Below are 19392 nucleotides of genomic sequence, written 5' to 3' on the forward strand. Positions count from 1 at the left end.
AGACATTAGCACCTACATAAATTATTTCCTATTTGAGATTTTAAAACAGATAAGATTAACTGCATGCCATTTTCTGTACTTTGACAGGGTCTACTGAAAGTGGCTTTGGATAATGCTCGCATCCAGGAGAAGCAGATTCAGCAAGAAAAGAAGGAACTTCGAATAGAACTCTACAGAGAACGAGAAATTAGAGAAAACCTGGAGAGACAACTTGCAGTTGAGCTTCAAAGCAGAAGTAAGTCGAACAAGTTCAATTAAATGGTGAATATTGTATTGAAAATAATTTTCTTACTTATAAAAACGTATCCTAAGATATCTTATAATTGCTAAAAATGAATAACAAACTTAACAAACAGCGGTAACTAAGTCACATAGTAATAAGTTTTTCTCTAAGAGATAATAAACAACGTTTGTACTTGAGACTAGTCACAGATTTGAAAACATACATTGCTATGATCTTCTCATAATCTGATAAATTATATCTAGGCATAGATATTGTCACCTGGTCTTATGTATAAAATATTTACTCTTCCATAGTCAGGGTGCTATATTCTGTAAATCTAAAGTAAATGAAACTCAGTCTCTCTCTTGGAAGAATTTACATTGTATAAGCCTAACACAGCCAGACAATTCTAAAACAAAGTGACAAGAGTGATCATGCAAAATCTGTTTGGTATCAAAGAGATTAATTTAGCTTGTTGAAATTGTATACTGTTAAAAGAATATCTTTTGAAGTTGATGCCTTAATCTGAGCCTTAAAGAATCAGTACTCAAAAATAAAAAGGGCACGCAAGCATTCAGTTTGAAGCATTGTGTATTCATTAGTATAGGCATGGAAACAAAGAAAAAAACTTTATACACAAGCAAAAGTATACTACCAGACATGAGAAGTCATCTTTTGAAATCGTGGTCCTACTTTTTAAAACAGCTAGTAGGTTTAAATTCCAGTACAAATTCCTTCATGTCTCAAAAATAGTTTCCTTTTATACAGTGGAGATTGTAGTATTTTCCCAACAGAGGTGTTATCTTTTCACAGATATTTTCACAGGTAGATTGATTATTACAAAATATGGCTAACATAATAGGCTTAAATAAATCATTTTCATTTATGTAGTTTAAAATCTAGCCTCTTGAAAACACAAGAAACAATATATTATTACTCACCATATAAGAAATAACAATTTTAGCCGGGCAGTGGTGGCGCACGCCTTTAATCCCAGCACTCGGGAGGCAGGGGCAGGCGGATCTCTGTGAGTTCGAGGCCAGCCTGGTCTACAAGAGCTAGTTCCAGGACAGGCTCTAAAAAAAAAAAAAAAAGCTGCAGAGAAACCCTGTCTCGAAAAACCAAAAAAAAAAAAAAAAAAAGAAATAACAATTTTACACTGAAACAAAAGATAGGATCTTCTGAAAAATTATTTTAACTGTGGAATATATGTTCAGCACTAATTTCAATAGACTACTTTTTCTGATTGAAATAATTTGTTATTGCTGCATTTTAATAATCATGTGAATGCAATTAGAGTAGCAAAATAATTTCATATTCAAAAATACTTAGATATCTTTAATAAAATCCAAAAGACACAATATTTTCTGTCTTTGTCTCAAAAAGTCTACTTTTCATGTTAGATTGCCAAAGTTTCAATTCAATTGTACAACAAATTATTTGAGTAACTGACTCTCTTCAAGTTATTGAAAACACATTAATGTAGAAGGAGCAGCGGGCTGTGTCCCGCCACCCGGCTAGCTTTACCCAAAATAATTACACGGAAACTGTATTCTTTTAAAACACTGCCTGGCCCATAGTTTCAGCCTCTTATTGGCTAATTCTCACATCTTCCTTTAACCCATATTTAGTAATCTGCATAGCACCACGAGGTGTGGCTTACCAGGAGAGATCTTAACCTGCATCCATTTCAGAGAGGAGAATCATGGAGACTCCCTATGGTGACTGAAGCATCTCCCCCCTCCTGCTACCCAGCATTCTGTTCTGTCTACTCCGCCTACCTAATTTTCTGTTCTCTTAAAGGGCCAAGGCAGTTTTCTTTATTAATTAACCAATGAAAGTAACATAGACAGATAACTCTCCTCCCTCACATTAATATGTAAAATGAGTAAAACTAAATCCTAACTTATTCCAACATTTGGTTCAGTTGAAAATATAGTATACATATAAACTCTTTTAGCATTTTAAATGTTGTATAATTCATTACTTTTATAATGTACTTTTAAAATGGCATAGGAAGATGGTTGATTTGCTTAGAATCTCATTATGAACCAACACTTTCTTGGAAACCAATGATCCAGTTTAAGGATCTATCATAGTAAGTTTTCAGAGATTAGAATTAATGTTTACATTATGGCAATAAAGTTTCTCTTTGAGATAGAGAGCCTGAGAACTAAGCTGGGACCAAAAGAAGCTAATCATATGTTAGCTGCTATATTTATGGCTCTCTGATTTTATACTTGTATCTATATACAATGTATACTTGTATTATTAAACTCAGCAATAATACTGCATTAAGCACGCATTTGTAAACTACTTTTCCACATTTTAGATACAATGCAGAAACGTCTGAAAAAGGAGAAAAAAGCTAAGAGGAAACTTCAGGAAGCCTTGGAGTTTGAATCAAAGCGCCGAGAGCAAGTGGAACAGGCACTGAAACAAGCTACAGCTAGTGACAGTGGTCTGAGGATGTTGAAAGGTAATGTCTGATTTTCACTTGAAAGGCAAGCAAATGAAAACCTGAACTAAGAGAGAGACGGAGAAAGTGGCTTGGTCAAGAAATATAATCTTAGGTCACGTGTTATAAGTCATGAAACAAACCAAAATAACCCTTTCTCTGGGAGGTAGAAGAAAAAAGTGTAGGTAGATATTTAATGCAAAATGTATCAATAATGAGGTCCTCAAAAAGAATCAGTTTGTAATGAAATTCTAAATGAATCCTTGAAGATTCTACATGAAATGTAAATGGGATGTAAAGTGGTACATGAATCAAGGGATGGTAATTCAAATATTTCTAGTTTTATTTAAGTTAAGTTTCTTGTTAATCACATAAGATTTCTTTAGTTGATTCAGACACAATGTGAATTAAATTTTCAAGTAATCCCCCTCCACACAAACATTTTACAATATAATCACTAGAGTCTGTAAATTATTTTGAGTACAATCATAACACATTTATTCATCCACTCATATAAAACTACAAATCACCATATGAATATTGGTTTCATTTGCACTTAACATAAGTCAGTATCATTCACTATCGTAGCTTTCATAGGGAAATACACTATAATGATGGATTGCTTTGATTTAGTCAATTGTATCTATCGTAATTTTTTGTTGTCCTGTCATCAGAGTATGCTAACTGAATAGTTTCACAGGTTTTGCTTCTCCTTTTATATAGACATTGATTTTCCTAGAATACATCTTTAGATTGTCAAGTGATGAAAATAATATTTCCCATTTCCCATGTACTTGGAAATACATTCTTAACTACATAATTCAGTTATAGTATGTAAACTTCCATCCTAGCATTAGCAATAGAAATGCCAAAAGAAAGAAAGGAAATGGAATGGGAAAACTAAACAAAGCAAAAACTATGTATATACTCACATACAACAACAACATCATAATTAATGAAAAAAGAGACTGACTTTGAAGGAGACAAAGAAAGGGTATACGTGGAGGACAGAATGTGAAGGCAGCATATATATATATATTAATCTAAAAAACAAAAATAAGAGAGACAATGTTTGCAGAACTAAATAATACTGCTCAGAATCTTGTGTTATGTAGAGCATCAAAATATTGTCTTGCTGCAATTTCTTCTTAGCCAGAAAACAAAGAATTGTACCTTAATCCTGAATGCCAATTCTTTCAGATACAGGAATTCCAGATATTGAAATAGAAAACAATGGGACTCTTCATGACAGTGCTGCCATGCAAGGTACAATAAATAACATTGTCCTTCCTATAAGTGTGCAATGTGTGCTCCGTGGAAACAGGGTGGCAAAAATTTCTATGTTGATAGTGTTCATTCAGACAAAATAAAGATAACCCTTTATACTCTGACCTAATTAGCGATCTACAATGATCTTCATTTGAGAAAAACATATGATATGACTTTAAAACTCCTAACAGTGCAATTACTTAGAAATTTCATAGATATAATGTGAGTGAAGTTCTTCCAGGTTTACTACTGACAGGATACATATTTATGTGTTATCCACATTTTTAAGAAACATTTCATAAGCATAATGTAAATATGAGTTACATATTTCACTGCTTTTGTGTTTGTTAACACTACAAGTGGACCTGTTTGTTATAGTTTCTTTATTTTTATGATGCGTTTAGATGAGAGAAATAATATTTTCCCTACTCTGAGATGAGTAGATTCTGAGTTGTCATCCATTTATTTTATTTTCATATAACAAACAATAGTTATCTTATTCAAGTGTGATCAACATAGTCACATAAGTCATTAGATAGCTTTTGCATACTAATTTATGTCTAAAGAAGCATACATTTTATATTGACTTTTTTCCAAACATATTTTTACTAAGTTCATTAAAAATAGCAGAATCAGGTGCAATATTGTAAGCATTTTGGTAGTTTATTTTAAAACAAGAAAACTGACCATTTCCAAAATAAAATTGATTAGTATCTGTGATCAACATTGTACATATATAAGAAAATATAGTAATTTAATAATTCCTCATTAGATATAATATAGACTTTTAAACTACATCAAATATCATTCACAATAAATATGTGAAAATGTTGAAAAGTATCCATTCTCCTATCTTTTAGTCCTACATTTAAGCACTATACATGATAAAATTCCTATTATTACTTTATGAAAAACTAAAGTGAATATCTTATGTTAACATTATAGTAGAGCTCAACATATCAAAAAGAGAATTTTAGACCATGCGTGGTGGAACACACCTTTAATTCTAGCATGCATGAATTAGAGGCAGGTGAATATCTATGACTCTCAGGCCAGGCTGCTCTCCATTGTGAGTCCCAGGGCAGCTAGTACTACACAGGTAGACCTTATCTCCAAAAACAAAAGATTTTGTTAGAAAAAAAATAATTTTTGTTAGAGGAATAGATATCTGAAATTATGATCAGAATCAATCAGAAATATAGTTTGCAAAGTAAACTCTAATAATTACATAAGATCCTTAATCAGTTAGCCTATTATTTTAAGTATTCACAATTGAAAGATTAATTTTATCTTCATTAATAATCTTTAGAAACTCTTTAATGCCTGTTTACAGTTTTTACAACATATTAAGTACTTGTATATTATATAATATCTAAATATATGTTCAATATGAACTTTTTGTAAATATGTACTTTTTCTAAATATTCATCATATATTTTACATAAAAAACATGAAGTGTAAATTTAGTCTTAGTCATTATGTTCTATTCTTGCTAATAGCTTTATTTTTTGTATGCTATTGTTCCTTTTTTATTTGCCTTGAGCCATTTACATATTTTTCACCTTCCTGCCTTACTCACTTCTGTATGTTGGAAGATCACTTCCTCTTTTTGTGAGAATCAATTCATTCATGCCAATGCAGTGCTATTGCCAAAACATATCTCCATCACAGGGAACAGCTCAGGCTTCATTGATGTTATTTCTCTTCCTATTGTTGATAGCTCTGCTGGTTAGAAATCTATCATTAACCTAGTGCTCTCTCTTTGAAATTCAATAAGTTGCACCATGACATCCTCTTAAGAAGATATAAAGGGAACTTGATAAAACATTGTATGGCAATTGTTAGAAGCAAAGAAATCATATCTAGTTTTACCATAGTGTCCATATAAATTTGAATGAAGACAAACTACTCAGTATAATTATACCTTTTATAAGTCTCATCAGCTTATTTTATTTTCTAAAACACTTTGAATGCTGTTTGTCAAAAAGGATAGCACAAGTAGACAATCTCAGTTAACAGAATTTAGAATTTTGTAGTTCTGCAGTCTATGATTATATCTCCACCTAAAGGATTCAAGGTGGTCAACAATGTGTAAAGTATTCACTCTGGTGATTATGTCCACAGTCTCAGGAGAAGAATTTTTGAGAAGAGCATATGACCAAACGTGGTCCAATTCAAGATCTTCTACCTCAACTGGGGACCTGTAAAACAGCATATCAACAATCTTATCAGTCGATCTCTACTGCACATAAAATAAACATACCAGGTGTCATTAAGTGTACCTTCAGATCAATGATTTTGGCAAATGACCTTTAAGTGGCATTTGTGTGGTGGATTTTTGCTGATAAAGGCAAATTAAATTAGCACAACTACTAGTGTGCTGATAAAAACTAAAACTGAACAGAAGTACCATTAGCTAACAAAGTAATATTTTCTCTTTACTGCATTCTACCATTTAGTTATTATCCTATTGGAAATCTAATTATAATCCTTTTACTCCCCAGTCAAACTTCACAGTTTTTGCAAGCTTAGCACTGACAAGTGATTTCATTACATTTGATTGCCCATGCCCAGATTGACTTAACTTCACTTGGAGACCTAAAAGCCCTCTCAGTTTCTCAGATTCCCTGTTTGCACATTACTGCAACCGTTCCTGTAATTAATTAGCATGAACAGCAGTAACATGAACTGCTGAACAGAAAACAACATCATTTTATGATCTCAGGGAGACTTCTCTTTTTGCATGTTTATACTTTAGTTAACTTTTGTACAACCTTATTTCATTGTTAAGAGTGACTGGTAGAGTTGATGGTGCAAGTTTCTTAAATTTTAAAACAATGATATCATTATCATCTTAATAATAAGAAAAACAAACACATAATATGAAACTACTAAATTTTAGTTAAAAGCAGGTAGTATATATTAACTTTTGAGTCATAAAATAAATCAATAAAAATTAATTCAGAAAAGAGATCATCAGAATGTGCAAAGGCATAGTGAGCCACTGTGTCTGTGCTGGACACTTCATTAGTTTGCATAAAAAGAAATCAGCAGAAAATGCTAAGGGCTGATGTTTGTTAAGTGAGATGCCCCTATGAATAATTTTTACATTTGCTCACTTCATATTGGTTTGTATAAGATGTTTGAACAACAAAACATTTTTATTCTGATATTTGTCTCTAATGCAAAGGAATTCTCAATAATTTCCTTTCAGTTGTGACCAACACCACTAGCAGATATTAATTCAGCATATTTACCAAAATTAAAAATGCTATGGTAAAAATAAGCTTATTATATTTTTCAAAGTAATTTTAGCTCAAAAACATGAAACCTAGAAGTTTCTTTAGAACAGGCACTCAACATTGACTGATACAAAATTTAAGATTTCTTCTAAACAGTATACCCTATGATGACAATGAAAACTTAAAAAGCAAAGTATATTTGACAGAGAAAGTGAAGTGTACAATTTTAACTTTTACATCTTGAAAGAACATTGTTTACAACATATTTAGACCTTGTACATTATATATCATAATATATCTTCAATATGAACTTTTTAGAAATATGTACTTTTTTCTAGATATGTATCGTATATATTCTTACCCAATCACAAAATCAAATTAAACAGTATTTATCTTTCCTGAAACTTATTATATTTTCTCTTTGTTATTTTTATACCCACAGTATAATTAATTATAACCATTCCTACAAATGTTTAAAGGTACATGCTGATAATTTCCAGAAAAAAAAATTCCCTCATTGTAGAACCGTAGTTGCACAACTTAGTGAAATTATAAGAAAATTGATGGTATGACTATAAAACATCATAAGACAAGAAAGATTTCATATGAATTCTTATCATGCAGGTATGATTTTTAAAATAGCAAAGAATTTCTCTAATAAAGGTCTTTAATAATTCCCAAACACAGTGTCTTCTCAGTCTCTCTGTAGGAATTTTACTAACTGCTCCTTGCTCTAATCCCATCAATAATTCCCTTCATGTGATGTCTTCTACTGCGTTGGTATGCACAGTCTCTCTAATGCTGTCCATAAACAGTGGACATATACTCTCTTATAGAGGTGTTTAATGTTCCAGCTACTAAAGAGATTATAGAAATGTGAGTCACCTTAAAGATCTCCTATCAAATATTTTCTTTGAAATCAGGAGTGTTGTATACAGTCTCAGTCAGTGTTCCAATTCTCTGAACAGATACCATGACCAAAGCAACCCTTCTAAATAAAGCATTTGATTGAGGATTTGATTACAGTTTCAGAAGCCTAGTCCATTATCATGATGTGCAGGGAATATAGGGTAGCAGGCAGGAAGATGATGAAAAGTAGTAGCTGAGAGCTACAGAGAGAGAGAGAGATGGAAGAGGGAGAGAGAGAGAGATGAGAGAGAGAGAGAGAGAGAGAGACGAGTGTACGGAGAGAGAGGCGAACGAGGAGAGATGGGAGAAGAGGAGGCGAGGGGAGAGAGAGAGGGAGAGAGAGGAGAGAGAGGAGAGAGAGAGAACCTGGGGTTTGGTATGGTCTTTTGAAACTTCAAAGCCCAGCACCAAGTGGACATACTTCCTCCAAACAGACAACACATACCCTCAACAAGGCAACACCCTCCTAATTGTCCTATCGTTTCAAATAGTAACAGTGCCGGTGACTAAATACTCAAATATAAGATATTATGATGGCAATTCTTCAAATCACACAACTACCTGCAGAAATACCACTGCAATGCCATCATAAATCGAAAAAAGGTTTATACCAAAAGTCCTGTAAGTCCCAGTGTCTCTCTCAAAAGTAGCAAATAAGAATGTTATTTTAGTTTCATTAAGTGCCTTGAGTCTTTTGTTACTGTTGCTGCTTTTACCCTCAAGAGGAATACATTTTAATTATTTCAAGCATTCAGGATTTTCACCTTGGTCAGCCATGCCTCCCATATTATATCATGCCACTCTACTGTGAAAACCTCTTCTACTATGACACAGGTCATGTTTCTAGATCTTTCTTTAGGAGGATGTGGAACTACTTCATTTATGCCCTCGTTGTCATAGGTAGCTTACACCGTGTCATTGCAGAGTTAAATCACTTGTTTTGATCCAACAACTTCAATGCTTATGTTGATATCATTAAATCTCTTGTACAGATATAAGACTTCCACATTTATAATTCCAGCTACATTTCTCTTATACAACAGAGGAAATTACAGTGATAGCAAGATAATGAGAGTTTTAAACCAAGACATATTGTTCTGGTCCTTGGCATTTGGAATCTACACAAGTTACATAAGTAGTTCGTTAATAAACAGGTCTTTTTTCACTATCAGAGGGAAAATTGTTCAGCTTCTCTTTAGTAACTACTATTTTAGGCCTCATCTTTACATACATAATGGTTTTAAAGATTTATTTGTATTCTTTTGTAATTGTGTCTATATGTGTATATCTGTGAGGGAATATACACATGAGTGTAGGTGACAACAGAGTCCAGAAAGTTTAGATATTCCAGAGACTGAGATACCCAGGTTGTGAACTAGTAAAATTCAGTTCTGGGGACTGTACTCGGGTTCACTGGAAGAACACGCAGTGCTCTTAATCACTTACTAATGTCTCCAGCCCCTATTTTTTTTTCAAAAAAACTGGAATTTACCCTATCTTGTGTTTAATCTATACATACCTGAAGAGCTGTTAAAGAGTCTTGAAACAAAGTTTCACTTCTGTTTCATTTTTGAAACTTAATAAGCAAAATATATAAGGTTTTCATAGACAATTCTAGTCATACCACCATCTCTTATTAATTTCAAATTTTAGAATTGTTATATAGCTGCCACGTGGTTATACAGTGCTTCTGTGCCAACATTTTTTTTCATTTCCGAATAAGGAATTTATACCTTAAAATTTGAGTAGTGGAACAAATAAAATTATAGTATAGGTGTATCAATATGATCTTTTATATCAGATTCTGACATTAAATTGCCCTAGTAATATTATGCTTATGTGGTTATTTAAAAATCTGTGATTAGCTAATTTTAAAAGTATGGAACTAACCCAAAAGAACCTAGTTAGATTGCTATAGACAATGGGAATGAACATTGGTCCTGTGACTAATTAATTGTTCTTATTTTATGTCACTATTAATCAATGTCTGTAGTCTTCTAGTTAGCTAGGAGATTTAGTAGTACTCCAGTACTAAACTATTCATAGAAACATATAGTTGACTTTATTCAGTCTATAGTTAAGGTTACCTAAAACCAACAATAATTTAATAATAAACACTTGCAAATTCAATGTGTAAATGCTAGGATACTAGTTGCAGAAAAATAAAAATGTTATACATTTTTTATTTAAATCTGTGAAGAGTGGCAGATATAGTAATAGGATTGTTTTATTATCAAAGTCACTTCACACTGTTAACAGAATATTAGTTATATAATTATGTACAGAGATTTCCTTACTGCAGGGTTTTAGTATAAAATTTGTATCTGTTTCATCTAGCAAGCTTGTTTCTCACTTATAATAGTCACATGACATTAAATTTTGGAAATGAAACTGACATTAAAGAAAATATAGTTTAGAATTTATACACGTCTCATTATTTCACTAAGCTTATATTTTATATTTTCAATATATGAAAATCAACATTCACATTCAACCTTATAATAATGCTGTAATCTTTTTGTCATCAATGTAAATAATTATCAAGACAATATTTTTCCAGTGCCTCAAATAACTTTCCAGAACATAAGTTTCCTGACAAGTATTTCTTCCTTAACTTAATTTTCAGTAAATGTTTGAGTACTTCCATTTTTCTTAAATTGTCAAAATAATTAAATTTGATATGAGTCTTGGACGCTATGAACAGTTGTTTAGTAAGTGAGGCAAAACCTAAAACAGTGATAAAATCAGCTACCCCATTATTAATTGCATTTTAATTTTTAAATGAGGAATATCTGATGTTGTCATTTGAAAAGTTGTACAAGTTATAGTTTAATCTTTTTACATTACTTCAATTTTTCATTCTTCCCCATATTCTGATTTATTTCAAGTAAAATTCTTTAATGTTTTTCTATTAGTTTGGCAAATAAAGTAGTAGCAAATTAATTATAGTTTTAAATATATTAAAATGCTTCCTTATGTCTTCTATTTAAAATGAAAATTATTATACCTTTTATGATTTACATAGTCATAGAAAGTGAAATATTAGATTATGTCCTAGAAAAAATGAGCATCAGATTTCAAAATTTCTCTCTACAGGAAAACTGTAAAAGAGTATGACATTCAGCAAGTGACATGCATGTTTCAAGTGGCTCCTGACCTAGTTCAGTAGCACATAAAAAACAGCTTTTACTTATTTGCCTTCCCTTTACCTGCTGGAAAGCAGAACTAAAGTGTTTTAAAGATTCTTGATAAGATTCAAGGATTACGAGTCTTTCTTAATCATATATGTTTTTATTGTCATTTTATAACAGACATATAGGAAGTAAAATGAAGTTAATTAAAGAGCACTGGTAAAGTAGCCAGGTTTTCTCAGTTAATATCTAGCCAACCCAATACCAATACTAAGTCTTTCCACCTCTCTGCATTTTACTTTCAAGATGTCTGATCCAAACTCTGACACCAAATGACAAGTAGACATTGTCATTACTGCTATGTTCTATTAAATATACATGAAGTAAGCATTTGGGCTTACATATGTAGCTTCGAGTAGAGATGAAATATTTGACATATAAGTAGCATTTAAAATATTCTTTCAAATTGGGCTTTTTATTATGTAGCTATAGCACACAGATCCCTGTACATTGCCCTCAATGAGGACAGAAAAATTTTCATACCCTGTTTGTAAGATAAATCATGCAAGGACTATAGTTTTAAAATGGAGAAAGTATATAGTATATTATTACTTCACAAAGTCAGGGGGACACTTGAAAACATACATATAAAACACACTATCAGGACTGAGCAATTAGTATTTATGTATTTAAAAATGTATATGTATATAAATACATGATTATAGCAACAAATACTGAAAAGTGAGACTATGAATTGGAATGAGCACAAGAAGTTGTACCTGTGAGGGATTGTTTAAAATAGGGAAATGACATAATTATATTAAAAGCTTAAAATTTAAGAGAAATTATTTTAAAAGTGAGGAAAAAATGTTTAAATTCTGTATCATATCATTTCCAGAGAAAGAGGTGAACTGTATCTTATCTCAAGTTTGAGTAAAACATTTTTTTTCACAAATGAGAATTTGAAGTGGTTAATATTTCTAAGAAATTTGGTTTTAAAAAGTTAAGTTCCTAAAACAAGCATCATATATATATGGAAATATGGTGTCAAGTGCTTTTTCTCCATACACATGTAATGAATCAGATTCTATAGCATTTTTTATTTGAATTGACTTCCTGTGGTCTACTTTCATACTTTCAGATAAGTTGGGCTATATCTAAACAAAAGTATTAATAACTAACTACAATCCAAAATAACTTGGCTACTGTTGTTTAGTGACAATAACACATATTAAGATTTTTTTCTACAAATGAAATGAGGTTCATACAAATTAATTTTAAAATTCCTTTGGATTAAATGACCTTAAAACAGAATTATGTTGATAGTAACCCCACATTTCTTTCTTTCTTTTTATTAGGTTAGGGAACCATGACCCATCAGTGCTAATTCTGAGATCAAGTGATTTAGTTCTCATTTGAAACTTAGAAATATACCAATAATACATCAACTTAAAGAAACACTAGGCTTAGGACTTGAACTCATTAAAAAATAATCTGAGTAGTTTCAAAATAAGGTAGCCACTACAAAAGAAAATCTGGTAACCTAGTTTTCCTCTGGTGAAGCTTATTAGAGTCTCTTCATTATATAAGTCAGAAAGTGCTAAGCAAACACTTTAAAGCAAACATCAGAGCTGTGTAAGACAAATCAGAAATGCATTTTGCTCAAAACATAAACTTCTAAAGACATTGCAGACACTCACTTTTATAATGTTCAACATGAGCAGTTACATTTAAGAAAGCATCCTGCCAAGGAAGGAAATGTCATCTAAAAGGAATACTGCAACCTTTCTCAGAGATTTTTTGCCGCAGTAGAAAATGGTGCGGATACTTACAGACGTTTTAAATAGTGAAGGACGGTCATTACCAGCTCTCCAATTATTCATAATTTCACATTTAGCCGGTCAATACCAGCTCTTTCATATTCTTTCTTTACCATAATTTCATATTCTTTTTGGTCATTACCGATGTATTTAGCACCACTGGTCATTACCAGATTTTTCCCATCATCTTATATGCAGCTGTAAATATCAGGTCTTTACCGTTAAGCATAATACCATTTGCTGTTATTAAATCCCATTTTCAGTCACTGTGCTGCTGTTAAACCCTTTGTCTGCCCCCTTGTTAACTGAAGAGGGGTTTTAGTCATTCTTTAGTGAAGGAAAACAGAAAACCTCCTAAATGCTTATTTATTAAGCTAACCCTGCCTTTCACTACAGGTTATAAAGTAGTAGAGCATGTTTTAGTTGTGGACTATCATTTAGAATAGAACATTTTTATATTATTAATATCACCCACAGAGAACAAACTTAGGTTTTAAAAATTATTGTAAATCACAGTTTTGATTATTTTTATAAATTTTATTTTTAAATTAAGCTTCCACTAAAAAATAAAGATAAAATAGAATATGGATTGTATACATATTTATTCAAATGCTGAATAATTTATATGTATATCTATCACATAAAATACTATAAATTGATTTTGTAGTAAATTTTGCATTCTTTGTTGGAATGACATTTTGACCAGGTCTTATTGTTTTTCTGTGCAGCCTGAACACTGATGCCGGAACTCCAAGTGATCAAAGACATGGATAGGTGCTGTAACAATTACCTGCTTATCTAGTGTTGTGATTCTTTAGAACTCATACTAAGATTCTTTTAAAATATGGAACATTCAAGTACTATTTGTTCATAATTGATGAATAGAACCTTGAAAACACAGGAAAAATTCACTAAAGATTGAACCAAGTTTTTAGGGGGCAATCAAATTACCAAAAAATTACTTCATAGTTTCTTTGCCCAGTTTCTTTAAATGAGCTCATAGTGCTTCACAAACATTATCACATTTATCCATACTGCAGGATTTTAGTGGGATAAGTAAGTGGAACAATTCTGAAGATGGATAAAATGCTATTTCTAGATGTATTGAGAAAATAAAATGTAGAAATACTTACTTTGAGCTGCGCTTATTATGAGATTTCTATTTCTCCAATATGGTATTTAATAGAACCTATATTAGCAGACAATTTATTGGTACAAATAATTAATATTTGTTGTCATGCCCTGTGAGCTCACTTTGTAGTAGAAATTGTGCCTGATTTGTTCTCTAAGAAAACAGAAAGCTTTAATTTCTAGATCATGACATGCCTACACTTTCCTTTGAACTGATGATGGTGGAGCAAGTTTTTTACTCCCTTGCTACTAGCACATCCCTTGTCTTTAAGGAAGACAATGATAAAAGATGATTCCCAGAATGCCAAATATGCCTCCTTTATTCTTTTCTTTTCCATTTTCATCCAAAACACTGATTATTCCTTATTATACTAGCAACAGAAAACAAATAATTTTAAGAATAAAAATGACAGACAAAAATCATGTAGTAAGGCAAATATGATGAGTTCATTAACATCATGAATATTTACACTCTTTATGCTCTGTTCTAAGCATAATCAGGTAACTAGCATTTTCAAAAGATTTAGAAATAGTTCATTTGATCTGAATTGCTCAGGAAATATCCTGAAATATTTTTAACAGTTTACTTATTAAAGACCAGGCCACAAATTTTTGATTTGTAATTATTACCATTTTACACCTCCTAAGAATCTAATAATCAGTACTTGAGTGATCAAAAACATTTAATGACACTTCTCAAGTACCACATATTCTTACTAGGCAGGCAGAAATCTTATTTATTGTGTAATATCTTCCCTAGAACTAAATTCTGTCATGATGAAAGTTCTACTCATGTAAATTGCCAGCTGAGATTTTATTCATTTTATGTTACTCAGTTCTTGTGGTAATACATGTAGTTTCGTTTGGAATGACCAACAAACTGAAATAACTTTTAAAACAATACGTTAGTCCATATCAATATAATGTAGTTGTTATTTCACATCCTGAAGAATATTTTCTAAGCCATAAAGATTTTGATTTTGGTGATGTACCCAGAATCTAATTGTATACAATCTATAATGTTTCAACCAACTGCATCAAAAGTAATGCCAACTTAGAAATCATTTATGAAGGAAGAAGTAAAATATTTTGGCAATATCAAATATATAATCTGAATATCCATTATTTATGACTAAAAGTATATTATCCATAACCATCTCTTCATCATATAGACAAAGAACATGTACCAAGTGGTACTGAAAATTAAACAATATTTTCAAATTAGATCAGTTAAAAATATAGTAATGTGTCTTTTTAACTATTTTAGGTGAATGGTACGAATCTTTTCTTTTACTTGCATTTCCCACTTGTTTGCCCTCTTTATGACACTTTATGTTAGTTATTCCTTTCTATAGGCTTTAAATGTATAACACAGGAGGGAAAGAAGTGTCACACTTACGGGATTTGGGACAGCTAAATGTGGCTCTTGAAGGATTCAACCTATCATTAGAGAGGGTCCTATATATAGAAGACCATTACCAACCTCCTGTGCCAACCAAGTGACACATTTCTACAATGAGGGAAGGATTGAACAAACTTATATTTTTACTTAAAGCACTGCTATGTATGTATACATGTAATTCCCTATTTTAACCCATTGGATATATATTAAAGCAGTAAACTAACTGCCAACTCTCCCCAAGTACCAATGTATGTGTCCTTACAAGTTCAAAGCACCCAACATTCCTCTGGGGAGGGATTTTGATAGCTTTTCTTAATCTATAATTATGTTTACACATAGAATGAATCTAAGATCATCTCTGAGGTTCAAGTGTAAAATCTCTTAAAAACATGAAGCAGTCATCTACTAATTAGCTGTTGCCTATTCCTAATGAAGTGAGCACGGCAAATTTGGTTTAAAATTCAGCAGCAGGTCTCTTCTGTTTATGCTTCCAGATGTTTTTGTTTTATCTAGGAGTTTACTTTGACAGCTACTACTAAATGATAAATCACTCATATTATAGCTGACATGCATTTTGAATTGAAACGTGGCAAACTTTGAGACTGTTCCAAGGAACAGTGCTGATTACCAGGTCAATACTTGTTCCTTCCTTATCGTCAGTCTGTATTGGAATATTCAAAAAAGTAATAGATGATGTCTCAATATTATAGAATATGTCACACTGTTTAAGTCCTACTATTTTTAAATTTGGAGAAGTTTTACTATTGGACTCTCAAATTATTTCATTCTGGGTAAACCAATTGATTTGCAAAATAATATTGTCTTCTTGGTAGCCTAGTGCTTCTGATTTGCAAGCTGATGTGGAAACTATTCCTTATAAGATTTGTAAGTGGGCACATTTAATGAAAGATGCTGAAAGATCTTTGTAGTATGTAATGAAGATAAGAATTAAACATAATAAAGTGAAAGATTTTTCAAAAACTGCATTTTTCCAAAAGACAATTGGTGATTGTTTTTTCCATTCATTTCTGTGTTTATATAACTCTTTAGATGGCATGGTTTGTTTTAATCTTGCTTTAAAATTTGTAATGTTCACAATTTGCACTGCATGATTCAAGTCTTCTTATTATTGTATAAATTTCAATCCTGGTAAAGATGACTGGATGTTGATGAGCTTTCAATTAATATTGAGACTGTGTGTACAGAAGATGAGGTGGACTGTAGAATTGAGCAACTAATTTTATCACAGCTTGAACAATCTAGAGACAAGAATTTCACTACTGTGCTCAGAATCTATCTCCAAAAGACTAGTCTAAACACTTTTCTAAGATTAAAGAACAATTTTTATAAATAGGTTCTTATTTTCTAGTCCCTGCAACATTCAAGTTAGTTACATTTCTTTCTTGGGCAAATTTCTATTTACCTTCTAATGAAGTCTAACACTCTAGATTTTCTGATTAACATAAAATCCAATTATTTTATTTTGCTATCTTATATCTTCTTGATTTTTGGTTATAAAATGTTTACCACAGAATAACATGAAAACTTATACACAGAAAAACTATTTTAGAGATTTCCATATTTACCCCTTACAATTAAAATCTTTTCCAATCTGAGATGATTTTTAAAAAGTCAGTAACCGCCAAGTGTGGTGATGCTTGTTTCCTTCTACAGGGGGTACGTGTGATTTAAAAAGATGTAATTTTAAGTGTTTCTTGAGCACAGGGAATAGATTTGTGCTAAATTATAAATGCATTCTTTTGTAACCAAAGGCTAATTTTTTTTTATTTAGGTTGCTAAACATGCAGGTCATAAGCCATTACAATGCAAAAGAGCAATTTTAAGCCCAAAGAGGCAGAATAGAATTTCTTTTTGATTTTCAATAATAAACTTTACCTATATCAATCAAATGATATCTAACTGCCAGATGATATGGGCTCTATATTACAAATATTTAAATGAATGTTGGTTTTACCACTTAAGGTTCAAATGATATCAAGAACTTGTCTCTATATGGTATGCACAGTCTTACAGTTAAGATGGGGAATAAAAATTCTAAATGTACAAAGCTATAATTATTTTAAAGCCAAACCAGGTAAAGTCTTTCATTCTGTTTTGGTAAAGCACAGAAACTTCAAGTGTAACTTTATGTTCAAAAGTAAAAGCTAATATAGATCCCTATAGACATTATAAATTAGTTTATGTAAAGAGTCTTTATTAGTTTTCCATGTCTTCAATGCTATGTAAAGAAAAGAAGCTGTAGCATGAAGTTTACTTGAAGGATCTTTGAAATCTGATGTATTAACATAAAGAGATGTTAAGTTAAATTTTATAAATATTAAATCAATCCTGTTACATCAATTACTTTACATCCCTGAAGATAAATGTTTTAGAACTTTCATACCTATGTTTCAGTAATGTTCCACAGAAGAACTAACACTTTTTCTTTTCTTTAAAGGAGGTAACTATGACTGTTTAGCAATGGCACAGCAGTTGTGTTCATCCTGAACTTCCTGGTTTTACATTAATGAAGATGCTTGTGATTCCAGTATATATCTGAAAATATTCATCCTCGAGTTATTTCAGTTGTGTTTATCAGGAAAGCTTTGTTTACTGAATCATCTTTTCTGTGTTACGTTAAGGAAGAAGGAACATGTGCATATTTTAAAAGCAATGATGTAAACTTTGTCCGTGCATTAGATTTACCAATTTAAGAACATGAACTAAACCCTGACTAATGTAACTTGACTATATTTGATGCATTTCATGCTAATTTCTGCTTGGGCTTTTTTGTCCTTCAAGAAAAAAATACAGTAGTGTCTTAGAGACTAGAAACTTACATGTGTTGTTTCTCTGTTCTACCGTATGTTAAGTTAAAGTTACAATTTTCTTTAAAATGTACTTGCTAAACTTCAGTTATAACTAAAAAGCATTTTTGACTTTGTCAGTTATCACTGAGTTTTTTATTTTCATATTGCCAACTACAATCATTGAAGAATATAGCAGAAACATTAAAATCAACATCTAGAAAGGATGAAGATGCTGGTATTGCCTTTCTTAGTGTTATGTTCAAAAATATAACACCATAGCACTTTTTTCCAGTTCACTTGTTTAAAATTGCCAATATACTTGTTTTAAATTGTGTTAGTGACTTACACTAGATTTATTCTTCCTGCATGTGTATGGTTAATGATTCTACTTCTAGGTTAGAGGATTGTAATCAGAAGTAGAGAAATGCCATAAATGAAGAACTAGGAACGAGGAAATCTTCTCTGTATATCTATTTCCAAAAGTTTCTTTTAGACTCACTTTCAGTTGAAAACAATCTGAAATCAAGCAATATATGTATAAGTGTGGTATATATACATTAAAATACACACAAACACATATATATGATTTATTAGTTCTTTATCTGATGAAACTGAAAATATTCCAAACTATTGTGATATCTTGCTGTGCCTTTGATTTTCACTGTGAATTTCACTAACCAACACCAATAAAACCATACTACAAGTTGAATGGCATACTACCTGAAACTTTTCTTTTTTTTGTGGTGAATAACTTTTATTCTAGCACATGGGAGGCAGAGGCAGGTAGATCTTTTTAAGATCTAGGCCAGACTGATTTACAAAATGAGTTCCAGGACAGACAAAGAAACCCTGTCTCAAAAAAGCAGGAAACCAAAACAAACAAACAAACAAAAACAAAATATAAAATAAAAACAAAGCAAAACAATAAAACAACCAAAGAACAACAACAGAAGAAAATGATCATACATATAGTCCTTCTATGACCAGCAACTTATGC

The 19392-nt window shown here is 31.4% G+C and overlaps 1 protein-coding gene across 1 annotated transcript in view; it reads left to right on the plus strand.

The window, feature by feature from the left end:
- Positions 1 to 18338, plus strand: part of Dach2 (dachshund family transcription factor 2) — a 564525-nt gene extending 546187 nt beyond the window's left edge. The window contains exons 9-13 of the mRNA XM_038316535.1: positions 88 to 235; positions 2556 to 2702; positions 3882 to 3947; positions 13781 to 13826; positions 18044 to 18338. Of these exons, the coding sequence (XP_038172463.1) occupies positions 88 to 235; positions 2556 to 2702; positions 3882 to 3947; positions 13781 to 13785 (366 nt within the window). The 3' untranslated portion in view covers positions 13786 to 13826; positions 18044 to 18338. The remainder of the gene's footprint in view (positions 1 to 87; positions 236 to 2555; positions 2703 to 3881; positions 3948 to 13780; positions 13827 to 18043) is intronic.
- Positions 18339 to 19392: the final 1054 nt, after the last annotated feature.

The sequence above is a fragment of the Arvicola amphibius genome, chromosome X, assembly GCF_903992535.2.
Source record: "Arvicola amphibius chromosome X, mArvAmp1.2, whole genome shotgun sequence".
NCBI lineage: Eukaryota > Metazoa > Chordata > Mammalia > Rodentia > Cricetidae > Arvicola > Arvicola amphibius.